The sequence below is a fragment of the Arachis hypogaea genome, chromosome 3, assembly GCF_003086295.3.
Source record: "Arachis hypogaea cultivar Tifrunner chromosome 3, arahy.Tifrunner.gnm2.J5K5, whole genome shotgun sequence".
Taxonomy (NCBI): Eukaryota; Viridiplantae; Streptophyta; class Magnoliopsida; order Fabales; family Fabaceae; genus Arachis; species Arachis hypogaea.
Window position 1 is genome coordinate 71,185,112 of NC_092038.1, and position 13,513 is coordinate 71,198,624.

Genomic DNA, 13,513 nt, shown 5'->3' on the forward strand with positions numbered 1-13,513 from the left:
TGTCACAAGAAAGGGCAGAGGAGGTGGCCAGACAGACGGCCAGCCTTCTTGAAGCGGGATTTATTCGAGAACTCAACTACTCGACTTGGTTGTCGAACGTAGTTCTAGTTAGAAATCACAATGGGAAATAGAGGATGTGCGTGAATTATTCCGATCTTAACAAAGTATGTCCCAATGACTCTTACCCCCTCCCCAACATAGATGCGCTCGTTGACGTAGCGGCGAGATATCGGTATATGAGCTTCATGGATGCTTATTCTGGCTACACTCAGATACCGATGCACCAGCCAGACGAAGAGAAAACGGTGTTCATAACACCAATGGGAATATACTGCTACAAGGTAATGCCGTTCGGGCTGAAGAATGCTGGGGCTACATACCAAAGGTTAATGAACAAGATACTCGGTAACCTTATAGGCAAAACGGTGGAAGTATACATAGATGATATCCTAGTAAAGACCACCCGACCTGAGGACCTCATAAGCGATCTAGAAAATGTGTTCGCTTACCTTCAGCAACATGGCATGAGGCTCAATTCGCTTAAATGTGCCTTTGCCGTGGAAGCAGGAAAATTCCTGGGGTTTATGATAAGCCAGAGAGGGTGGAGGCCAACCCAGAAAAGTGTGAAGTAATACTCCAAATGAAGAGCCCAGGATGTATCAAAGACGTTCAGAGGTTAGCAGAAAGGCTCACCGCACTGTCCCGTTTCCTCGGAGCGTCGGCTGATAAAGCCCTACCATTTTTCAACTTGATGAGGAAGGGGATAGCGTTTGAATGGACCCCTGCGTGTGAAGAGGCGTTTAAGCATTCCAAGGAAGTACTTGCAACACCACCTGTCCTCGGAAAGCCCAAGGACGGGGAACCACTATACTTGTACTTGGCCATAACTGTTGAAGTGATGGCAGCGGTCTTGGTGCGAAAAGAAGAAAAGATCCAACAACCAATCAATTTTGTGAGCAAAGCATTGCAAGGAGCAGAATTAAGGTATAGCAAATTAGAGAAGCTAGCACTCGCGCTCCTGACCTCTTCTGGTAGATTACAACAGTACTTCCAAGGTTATTAAGTGGTTGTGAGGACAGACCAGGGAATCCACCAGGTACTCCAGAAACCCGACTTAGCGGGAAGAATGATGACTTGGGCCATCGATCTGTCTCAATACGACTTGCAATATGAACCCAGGCATGCGATTAAAGCACAGGCCATGGCCGACTTCTTGGTGGAAGTAACAGGAGACCCAACTGAGACACCAAGCATACGGTGGAAGCTCTACGTGGGTAGAGCTTCCAACCAGACGTTCGGGGGAGTCGGGATAATCTTGGAAAGCCCGACTGGAGTCGTTTATGAACAGTCGATCAAGTTCGAGTTCCCGGTGTCAAACAACCAAGCGGAGTACGAGGCCCTTCTAGGCGGTTTAGTCCTGGCTAAGGAAGTCGAAGCTACAAGAGTGGAAATATGTAGTGATTCACAGGTCGTGACCTCACAGATCAATGGAACATATCAGGCCAGAGACTCATTGCTGCAAAAATATCTGGAGAAGGTCAGAGAATTAACCGGGGAATTTGAGGAGATCTCGGTGCACCATGTCTCGAGAGAGAGGAACACGCGAGCAGACCTCTTGTCAAAGCTGGCAAGCACAAAGCCAGGAGCGGGAAACCGATCTCTCATCCAAGACCTGATAAAAGAACCAGTAATTACCCTCCACTTAACAAGGGTAGATCCCTCTTGGATGGACCCTATCACCGACTTCTGGGAAAGCGGTAAGCTCCCCAAAGACGGGAAGTCGGCAAGAGCGTTGAGAAGGGAGGCGGCCAAGTATGCAATCATACAAGGCCAGTTGTTTAAAAAGGGACGTAGCCAACCCCTGCTGAAGTGCCTGCATCCTGACCAAACGGACTATGTGCTTAAGGAGGTCCATGAAGGATGTTGCGGCCACCACATCGGGGGCAAAGCCCTAGCAAGAATGATCATCAGAGCCGGCTACTACTGGCCGACGATGATGGAGGATTCTAAAGATTTTATGAGAAAATGCATCAAGTGCCACGAGAATGCCAATTTTCACAAAGCGCCAGCAACCGAACTAAGTCTTCTGACGTCTTCCCGACCTTTTTCGCACTGGGGAGTTGACCTCCTGGGACCCTTCCCGGTCAGTCCTGGGCAAGTCAAGTACTTAATAGTTGCTATTGACTACTATACCAAGTGGATAGAAGGCGAACCACTTGCCAGCATATCCTCGTCTAATTGTCGGAAGTTTATGTGGAGGCAAGTCATAACTCGGTTTGGTATCCCTGAGGTCGTTATCTCTGATAACGGGACGCAATTCACCGATAAGAAGTTTGAAGAGTTCCTCGCCGGTTTCGGTATAAAGCAAAAATTCTCATCCATAGAACACCCTCAAACCAACGGCTAAGTCAAGGCCGTGAACAAGATCATCCTACTAAGCCTAAAAAAGTGAGTTGATAAGAAGAAGGGGACATGGGCTGACGACCTTGCTTCAGTCCTCTGGTCGTACCGCACAACTCAGCAATCATCTATGGGGGAGACACCATTTCGCCTGACATACAGAGTGGACGCAATGATACCTGTAGAGGTCGGCGAACCGAGCCCGCGGCTACTCTTGGGAGGAGTTGAAGAAGCTGTGGAAAAAGACCTGATAGATGAGGCTAGAGAAATGGCCCATTTGTTGAAAGCGGCGCTGAAGCAAAGAATGGCCTTGTGCTACAACGCCAAAGTCAGGAGAGACTTTGAACAAAATAACTTGGTCCTGCGACGCAACGACATCGGGCTAATGATGTCATGGCATCTTAACCTAGTTTTACTAGTCTTTTTCTTTGTTTTCATTTGGTTTTATGCACTTTCTTGAGTTACAAGTAAGTCATTTGGGTAGAAATTCATGTGTACTTGGATTCAATCAACCATGAGTGAATTGATGCATTTTCATGAGGTTTTGTGCTATAATTGCTTATATGTTAAGAAAAAGAAGAATTCTCATGATTGTAGCATAGCTTTGATGCATTTGTTGATTGTTGATAGGTGAACAAAAGGCTTGGAGGAAGGTTGAAGAACAGGCTTGGAAAGGAGGAATTCACGTTTGAGCTCACATTTGCCTCAAACGTAAACTCAAACGTGAGTGGCAGCAGAGGAATGCCCTGGAGGGGTGCCCACGTTTGCGCCAACGTTTGCCTCAAACGTGAGGTCAAACGTTGGCTGAATTTTAGCTTGAAAGAACACTCCTGATTGCTACCTTGGAGTGCAAACGTTTGCGCCAATGTTTGCCTCAAACGTGAGGTCAAACGTTGGCCAAAGAATGCCTTGGAGGAGATCACGTTTGAGCTCACGTTTGACCTCAAACGTGAACCCAAACGTGAGAGACAGTAGCTGGCCTTCTGCATAATGCCATTACACAAAGATGTTTGAGTCAACGTTTGCCTCAAACGTTGACTCAAACATGAATGCTTCATAGTCTGATTCACAAGTGGATTTCTTCCCAAGGCCAAGAGCAATCAACAGAGGCTATCTTCAACCCAATTCCATCAAGACCAAAGGCGTAATTCAAGGCTTGAGGATCATTTGAAGAGAGTGTATAAATAGCTTAGGATTTAAGTTTTAGAGAGCTTTTTCTTTTGAGATTTACTGGACTCAGTAGAGAGTTCAATTTGAATTTTCATTGTTGTTTTTTTGAGATTTAGAGTTTTGGGGAGAATCGGGAAAGGGAATTGAATTCTCTTCCTCTGGGTTTTCTTGTTTTTCTTTTCTACATACATTGCTTGAGTCTTGGGTGTTGAGAAGTAAGGAAATTCTATCTCAATCTCACCTTAAGATCTCTCTCTGTTTTCATTCACTGCACCATTTGAGAAATAGAGATTTGAATTTCTTTCTTCTACTGTTTGATCTTTAATTCTCTTGCAATTGATTTCTGAATTGGATCAAGGAACGTAGTGAGATCTAGACTTGGTTTTTTAGTCTCTTGACCCCTAAGATCTTGCATTTTCTTTTTGTTTAGCTGCTGAGGCTTCTTCAAGCCAATTTGTTTTTCTGTTTGAAATCTGTTTCAATTTAATTCACCTTCTACTTTCCTGCTTGTTGCAATTTACTTTCCCTAGTTTAAATTTTACAATCCCAACTTCTTAATCCCTTTTACATTCAAGCAATTTACATTTCTTGCACTCTAAGCTTCTGCAATTTATATTTCTTGCACTTTAAGTTTCTGTCATTTACTTTAGTTGTTCTTTAAGATTCAGCACTTTTATTTTCTGTTCTCTTTAATGTACTGCAATTCATCCCTCTCCCTTTACAATTCATGCAATTTAGCTTTTGTCAATCACAATTCAATCAAATCAACTATTGTTTGCTTGACTAAATCAACCACTAAACTAAAATTGCTCAATCCTTCAATCCCTGTGGGATCGACCTCACTCCCGTGTGTTATTATTACTTGATGCGACCCAGTACACTTGCCGGTAAGTTTTGTGTTGGATTGTCTTCCACACCATCAAGTTTTTGGCGCCGTTGCTGGGGATTGAAATAGATTGACAATGATTAAGTGAAGTGGTGATCTAGATTAAGCATTTTTCCTTTTTCAACTAACACATTAACCGTTTGACTTTTTGCCTAACCTAACCAAAACTTCATTCTAGCAATAGATTGAAGTTTCACTGGTTTTTTGTCTTTGTGTTTCTTGTGTTTTGGTTTGTATGTCAGGTACAAGGAGAGCTATACCTACCTTTTGTGAACAAGACGAAAGGACTCTAAGAAGGATAATAAGAGAAGCTTGAGGGAAGGCTGTTGTTGGAGAGGAAGATTCTGAGGAAGAATATCACGAAATGGAAGGAGATCCCTCTAATTCCAATCCTCCAGAAGGAGTGGTCAACAACAATCCACCACAGAGGAGAGTACTGGCCTCCTATACATTTGCAAACTCTAGACATTGTGGGAGTAGCATTCTTACCCTTAATGTCAATGCAAATAACTTTAAACTGAAGCCACAACTCACCACATTGGTCCAAAACAACTGTTCCTTTGGAGGAGGGCCACTTGAAGATCCGAACCAACACCTATCTACCTTCCTGAGGATTTGTGATACAGTCAAAAGCAATGGTGTGCACCCTGACATTTATAAGCTGCTGTTATTCCCATTCTCACTCAGAGATAAAGCCACTCAATGGCTAGAAATATTCCCAAAGGAGAGCATCAACACTTGGGAAGACTTAGTAAGCAAGTTTCTTGCCAAATCTTACCCACCTCAGAGGATTATTAGATTGAAGACTGAAGTACAGACATTCACACAATTGGATGTTGAAAATCCATATGAGGCATGGGAGAGATATAAGGCCCTGCTCAGGAAATGCCCACCGGAAATGTTTACTGAGTGGGACAAGTTGCAGAACTTCCATGAAGGACTCACTCTAAAGGCTCAAGAGGCACTTGATCACTTAGCTGGAGGCTCTTTGCAACTGATGAAGACTGCCGAAGAGGCTTAAAACCTCATTGACATGGTGGCGAGCAACCAATATTTCTTTGCTCACCAAAGGCAATGCCAACCATCACAGAGGAAAAGAGTGCTAGAATTGGAAGGAGTAGACACAATCCTAGCCCAACACAAAGTGATGCAGCAGCAGATTCAGCAATAATTTGAGCAAATGGCCAAGAGAATTGACAACCTACAAGTTGCATCAGTGAGTGCCATAAGCCAACCATAAACTCCTTGGGGGCAGAATAAAGAGAACCAAGAAGAACAGCAACAAGAGCAAGTGCAGTATATGCACAACCAAGGCTCTGGATCAAATGAAGTGTATGGTGACACTTATAACCCACCCTGGAAGAACCACCCAAACCTTAGGTGGGGAGATGGCCACAACTAGAATCAGCAACCATGGCAAAGGAATTCAAATCAAAACACTTCAAGAAACAACCAAAACTATAACCAATAGAACACTAACCAAAATCCCTACAGAAAACCCCAAAACAACTACCCCACCTCTAACCATTATCCATCCAATAATTAAACCACCAACCAAAATACTCACCATCAACTAGAAACACCCCACAACCAACCAATCTCACAAGACTCTCAGAGGATTACCAATTTGGAAATGTTAATGGAGAAAATGATGAAGCACCAAGAGATGACAACCAAAAACCAGGAAGCTTCCATGAAGAATATAGAGAGGCAAATTGGCCAGCTCTCCAAGCAAATTGCTATTGAGAGACCATCAAGCTCACTACCAAGCGACACCATTCCTAATCCAAAAGAGGAGTGCAAGGCTATACAATTAAGGAGTGGAAAGATATTGGTGGACAACAAGGAAGCAACCAAGAAACCTATGGATGGAAACAAAGAACCAACAGAGAAAGAGGAAGCTAGCAACAAGGATGTGACAACAAGCAAGAACGTTCCAGAGAAGCTCAAAGAGAAAGACAACTAGCCACACAATTCAAAGGAAGAATTAACCCAAGGACAGTAGTAAGCAGAAAAGAGATTTACACCTCTACTACCATATCCTCAAAGATTCAACAAAGAAGCAAATGATCAACACTTCCATAAGTTCCTTGAGACTTTCAAGAAGCTGGAGATAAACATTCACTTGGCTGAGGCATTAGAGCAGATGCCTCTGTATGCCAAGTTTTTGAAAGAGCTTATCAACAAAAAGAGAAGTTGGCATGAGAAAGAAACTATACTGCTTACTGAGGAATGCAGGGCATTGATTCAAAAAGGGCTTCCCCCTAAGCTTGAAGACCCTGAAAGTTCCTTTCTGCCTTGTACCGTTGGGAGATTGACCATCAACAAGGCAATGTGTGACTTAGGGGCAAGTATCAACCTAATACCCTCTTCTTTGGTGAAAAATCTTTGCATAGAGGAAGTGAAGCCAATACAAATGTCTCTGAAACTGGTGGATAAGTCAGTGATATGTCCCAGGGGTGTGATTGAAAACCTTCTAGTTAAGGTGGACAAATTCATATTCCTTATGGATTTTGTGGTCTTAGACTCAGATGAGGATGAAGGTGATTCCATTATACTTGGGAGACCATTCTTGGCCACTGCTAGAGCCATTACAGACGTGGAGCAAGGAGAGCTGACCCTCAGAATGCATAATGAAAGCATAACCTTGAATGTATTCCCAGAAACACAGCTTAGTGATAAAAAGAACAATTGTATGGAAATTGACAAAGGAAGATTGCAATGGAAGGAATGAACTAGCAAGACAATTGATAATCATCTTCCAAGGCAAGAAACAAACAACATGGCAGTGCAAAAGAAGAATGAGACTGTGCAAAGTGAAGAGGGAAATCAAGAAGGAATTGAAGTGTTAACTGAGAAGGAGAGTCCCAAAGTAAAGGTTGCTCTCAAAGAAGAAGGATCAACAAGAAGAACAAAGAAAAGCAAGAAAAAAATTTACAAAGGGTGGAAGAACAAGAAGATTCCAACAGAGGGGTTCTCCAAGGGTGATGAAGTATAGTTGATCTATCAATAGTTGGGAACAAGCCAACAAGCCAATGACTACTACACTATTTGCAAAATACTCTCACTTGAGCATGCTGAAATTGAGCATCAAGGAACAAAAAGGAAGCTCACAGTGAGGAGGGACAAGCTGAGACACTACAGTCATCAACCACCCTAATGGGGGCCACAATGTCAAGCTAGTGACAATAAAAGAGTGCTCCATGGGAGGCAACCCATGATTTAAGATTCTTGTTTGTTTTTAAATTCAATAAACTATGATCACTGTCGCATGATTTTGAATTCTCATGAACACACTTGATAGAGGCATGCACTGTTTTGAAGCATATGCCAGACTTCTAAGTTTGGTGTGCCTGAAAGCACACCAAATTAGTTTTTCAAGCATTCTTAAAACCATATGCTTAGTCATTTCGATGAAGTATATGACCAAACATTAAGTTTGTTGTTTGCATATGAAGTGATTTTCAGAAGAATCATTTTTTTGTTCATAGAATCAAAGTAGTACATAGATGGATCATGCATTAATTCATTTTAGGAATTTATGATAGAAAGGAAATTGTATATTATGATGAAGGTATCAATTGTGATGAATTGCTTACATTCTACATTGATCCCTTAGCAAGGAACAATTTTGGTGTTCACCAAACCTTTGTTCACTAATTAAGGGACACGATTGATTCTTTATGAAAAAAAAAAGAGAGAAGGGGGTTTTTGAAATAAATAAAGCATTTCTTATGAAGATTTAACCAAAAGTGACATTGAAATTTTAAAGCCAATAGTTGGAGGAAGCAGCATTTTGGACTATATGACCAAACATTAAGTTTAGTGTCTTCCAAAGCTATAAAAAAGGGGAAGTCACGGTTAGATAAGCATAAGGAATGATAGTCAATCTAAAGTTTTAAATACGAAAGACTCTTGCTACCATTTGATAATGCTTGTTCTTTTTGTCTTGTTGTGATGATTAGGTAGTCAAAGAACTATTCAATGGAGTAGACAAGGCAATACTCCTTGAAGAGAAAGTAGAAGAGACAATAAAGAAAGCTGGATTCTGGTAGAAACTAAAAGGCAAAGGCAAGGGAGAAATCAGTAAATAAGCAAGTGAGAAGAAAAAGAAAGACAAATGAAAGGTGGAATCGCTCCTTACTTATCATATTCAATAAAGAAAGAACATGCTTGTTTAGTTGGTAGTCGTTTTATTTTAATAGTTGTGCATCTTGTCTGTTTAACTTCGCAATAAGTAGGCTAGCCTAAGTGTGTGCTTGTGTGTATTTACTTTCACCTAACTAAATGCATGCTTTGTCTCCTAAGTCTCTTCAATTCAATAAAAGAAATATTTGAAACATGATGTAAGATGGTTCATTGTTAGCTAGAAGTAAAATAATAGTAAGTGGTGGTATTTATGCTTGATTGTGTGGTAGCTCACTTATAGTGAATAAAAGGAATAGATTGTTCTCTTTCTAAGTGGAAAGTAGCTCACTGTCTATGAATCTCAATCAAATAAAAGTCCTTGGTGAAAAAAAAACAAAAAAAAAAACAAAAAGAGAAAAGAAAAGCCAAGAGAGGCAGCAAAAACAAAAGAAAGAAGGAATAAAGCTAGACACCAATAGCTTGAACCTTAGAACACATGTCTGTGGTGTCTTTGTACTAGGATCTGCTTGGATGATTAAGTTCTATGGAGTGCTTTAAAACTTGATAACTTGGGTTAACTAACCCGGGATTATCAACTGAAAGTCCACTATCAAAAGCAACCTAGTTACAAGACATTTAGTGACCCAAAGAGGTGCTGGGCATCAATGTTCTAAGAGAAATGTAAGCCAAGTGTCTATAGTGAATAATGTGTCAAGCACAAATAAAGCAAAAGAAAAAGAATTTGCTAGACACATGACACTAAACTAAAGCTTACAGAAAGGAAAATAAAGAAAAGTAATTACCAAGGACAAGTAAATAATGAGAGGTCATAGCAATGTGTCAATTAATGCTTGAAAGAGACTTTGTATGCCTTAAGATCAATAAGAAGTGAGCTGTTGTATATCTTCATAAAACCCCATGAAGCTACCATTAATACTTTGCTGGCATGAACATTCCCTTCCATTTCATTCTTTCTTCTTAATAATTCAGTACTTGCTTGGGGACAAGCAAGATTTAAGTTTGGTGTTGTGATGCCATGGCATCTTAGCCTAGTTTTACTAGTTTTTTTCTTTGTTTTCATTTGGTTTTATGCACTTTCTTGAGTTACAAGTAAGCTATTTGGGTAGAAATTCAAGTGTACTTGGATTCAATCAACCATGAGTGAATTGATACATTTTCATGAGGTTTTGTGCTATAATTGCTTATATGTCAAGAAAAAGAAGAATTCTCATGATTGTAGCATAGCTTTGATGCATTTGTTGATTGATGATAGGTGAACAAAAGGCTTGGAGGAAGGTTGAAGAACGGGGTTGGAAAGGAGGAATTCACGTTTGAGCTCACGTTTGCCTCAAACGTGAACTCAAATGTGAGTGGCAGTAGAGGAATGCCCTGGAGGGTGCCCACGTTTGCGCCAATGTTTGCCTCAAACGTGAGGTCAAACATTGGCTGAATTTTAGCTTGAAAGAACGCTCCTGATTGCTGCCTTGGAGTGCCAATGTTTGCGCCAACGTTTGCCTCAAACATGAGGTCAAACGTTGGCCAAAGAATGCCTTAGAGGAGATCATGTTTGAGCTCACATTTGACCTCAAACGTGAACTCAAACGTGAGTGACAGCAGCTGACCTTCTGCATAATGCCATTACACGAAGACGTTTGAGTCAACATTTGCCTCAAACCTTGACTCAAACGTGAATGCTTCATAGTCCGATTCACAAGTGGATTTCTTCCCAAGGCCAAGAGCAATCAACAGAGGCTATCTTCAACCCAATTCCATCAAGGCCAAAGGCCCAATTCAAGGCTTGAAGATCATTTGAAGAGAGTGTATAAATAGCTTAGGATTTAAGTTTTAGAGAGCTTTTTCTTTTGAGATTTACTGGACTCAGTGGAGAGTTCAATTTGAATTTTCATTGTTGTTCTTTTGAGATTTAGAGTTTTGGGGAGAATCGGGAAAGGGAATTGAATTCTCTTCCTCTGGGTTTTCTTGTTTTTCTTTTCTACATACTTTGCTTGAGTCTTGGGTATTGAGAAGTGAGGAAATTCTGTCTCAATCTCACCAAGATCTCTCTCTGTTTTCATTCACTACACCATTTGAGAAATTGAGATTTGAATTTCTTTCTTCTATTGTTTAATCTTTAATTCTCTTGCAATTGATCTCTGAATTGAATCAAGGAAGGCAGTGAGATCTAGACTTGGTTTTCTAGTCTCTTGACCCCTGAGATCTTGCATTTTCTTTTTGTTTAACTGCTGAGGCTTCTTCAAGCCAATTTGTTTTTCTGTTTGAAATCTATTTCAATTTAATTCACCTTCTACTTTCCTGCTTGTTGCAATTTACTTTCCCTAGTTTAAATTTTGCAATTCCAGCTTCCTAATCCCTTTTACGTTCAAGAAATTTACATTTCTTGCACTCTAAGCTTCTACAATTTACATTTCTTACACTTTAAGTTTCTGTCATTTACTTTACTTGTTCTTTAAGATTCAACACTTTTACTTTCCGTTCTATTTAATGTACTGCAATTCATCCCTCTCCCTTTACAATTCATGCAATTTAGCTTCTGTCAATCACAATTCACTCAAATCAACTCTTGTTTGCTTGACTAAATCAACCACTAAACTAAAATTGCTCAATCCTTCAATCCCTGTGGGATCGACCTCACTCTCGTGAGTTACTATTACTTGATGCGACCCGATACACTTGTCGGTAAGTTTTGTGTTGGATCGTCTTCCACACCATCAGCTACCGACTTAGGAAACTGATCACCCCGGGAACCACCCAAATTAACACCATAATAAGCGGCTATAGCAATAATAAAGCCAGGATTTGGCTTTGTCAAGATACCAACACAACGGTAAATAAACACAAACAACAAGCCAATACCAACGAGCCGGTAACAAAATAGAACGAAAGTGCAGTACCGACTAAGAAAGGAACAAACAATAGTCATAAGCCAACCAAACGGCTACCATATTTAAAGCTACAAGGTCCAGTGCAAAGTGCACAAAATTACACAAAAAAGTTCACAAAGCCATAAAATTACAAAATTTATACAAGAGTACAACGATCACTTCTTTGGCATGTCGACAATTTTACCGTCCTTAATGGTCTTAAAGACCCCAACTGCTGAGGTGTCGAAGTCAGGAGCCACGAGCTTCACCTGGGCTTTAAGAGCCTCTTCAGTCATCAATATAGCGTTTTTCCCTGCTTTACGGTCTCCTTGTACTTCTTCTTAAATTCAGCAGCCTCAGTTTGAGCAGCCTTAGCCGAAGAGGCGGCCTCGTCGCGTTCCTTCTCCAATGCAGCCACCCGACCCTGAGCAGCATTGAGTTGGCCCTCTAAAGTCAGCTCTCGCTCGGTTAGCCAGGAAACGGCTGCATCAGAAGTCTTTAATTTCTCCTCGACGACTCTGGCTTTCTCCTCGGGAGCTTTCAGCTTTTTATCTGTGCTGGACAGCTGCTCCCGAAGTAATTCAACTTCAACCTTAAATTTATTATTGGCTTGAACAGAAGATTTAAGTTTCCTCTGAATAATCTGCGTCCCCGCCAGAGCGAACTCTGCCTTCCTCGCTATGGCTGCCCCGCGAAGAAGAGTTCGGTACATCCATCTTGCTTGCGAAGAAAGATCCCCACTATGGAAGAAGTCCTCCGTGCCGGGAAGCAGCTGGGCATCAATAAAGTTCCCGACATCAAAGTTCCTCTCCATCACAGTGAGGGCTCCTTCGGGGCTAGAAGATGACCTCTTCCTCTTTGGGTTGCTCACAACCACCACGTCATCCTCCTCAAAGTGTGGTTAAGAGGTCGAGCCCTCGCCAGTACCGTCCACTTCACCTTGGGCAGGAGAAACATGTGCCTCGGCAGCATTATGAGGCAACACCTCGGCAGCATGGGGGGAAGGCACTGCCTGGTTCTCGTTATTTTCGGGGGGGCCTCCTAGTTCTCATTGGCCGGCTCTTCATCGCTATCACCGGCCAGAAAGGTATTGTATAAGGCGTCAAGTCATGTCACCTCGGCAGATATTCCCACTACAACAAAATGGCGGAACCCGTTAGTCGTGAAACCAGCATAGCAAATTAAAGCAATAGTAACACAATAAACTCAAGATAAAGCCACTCACAAATATAATTACTAGTGACGTCCCGGTTACCCATGAGGAGGTGGGGGTTCACATGATTTTTCGAAAAGACGGCTAGCAACACGTCGACAATTTTCTTATTTTGGGGAGACAACCCCTTGTAGGTCACTTTAGTGAAGGCGTTGGCCCCCGCCCCGAAACTCCAATAGGTCGGGATGCGCCGTTGCCCCTCCAATGTCAGCCAGAAGGGATGCCAACCTTTAGCAGGATGAACTTTGAAGTATTTGTCTTTGAATCCATGGTATGAATCCTCGAACAAATTAAAGATCTACCGACCTTGAGCAGATCGGAAAGACATAAACTCCATTTTGGCCTTCCCTTCCTTGGAAGGGTTCGTTAGGGGGAAAAGATAAAGGAAAACCTCCACAGAGACCGGCAGGTCTAGATACTCACACACCATCTCGTAACAGCAGATGGAAGCCCAACTATTCGGATGTAATTGAGATGGCGCTATGTGGCACCTATTGAGAAACCCCATCTGGAAGGGGGAGAAGGGGATGCGAACTCCCAACTGGGTAAATATTGCCTTATAGAACCAAATCCAATCGGCAACCCAGGGAGAGTGTAGGTTAAGTTTGTATATCCGCTCGTGAAGAGCGGGGACTAGACCACATAGTTGGCTTTCTCGTCGATCCCAACACATAAATACTCGGCTTGTCGGAACTATATGAGCTCCTCTTCACCCATTTGGTTTGGGAAATCTTTTACGTCCGAGGTTACCCAGGCGTACTGGTGCACGAAATTGTGATCATCAACAATGGCACCAAAAACTTGGTAGCGCTCTCAAACGTGAATCACACTTAG

The 13,513-nt window shown here is 41.9% G+C and overlaps 1 protein-coding gene across 1 annotated transcript; it reads left to right on the top strand.

Annotated features, from left to right (window-relative positions):
* Positions 1-1,129: 1,129 nt before the first annotated feature.
* On the top strand, positions 1,130-2,407 carry LOC112778835 (uncharacterized). The gene has a single exon (XM_025823117.1). The coding sequence runs from the start codon at positions 1,130-1,132 to the stop codon at positions 2,405-2,407; it is 1,278 nt and encodes a 425-aa protein (XP_025678902.1).
* Positions 2,408-13,513: the final 11,106 nt, after the last annotated feature.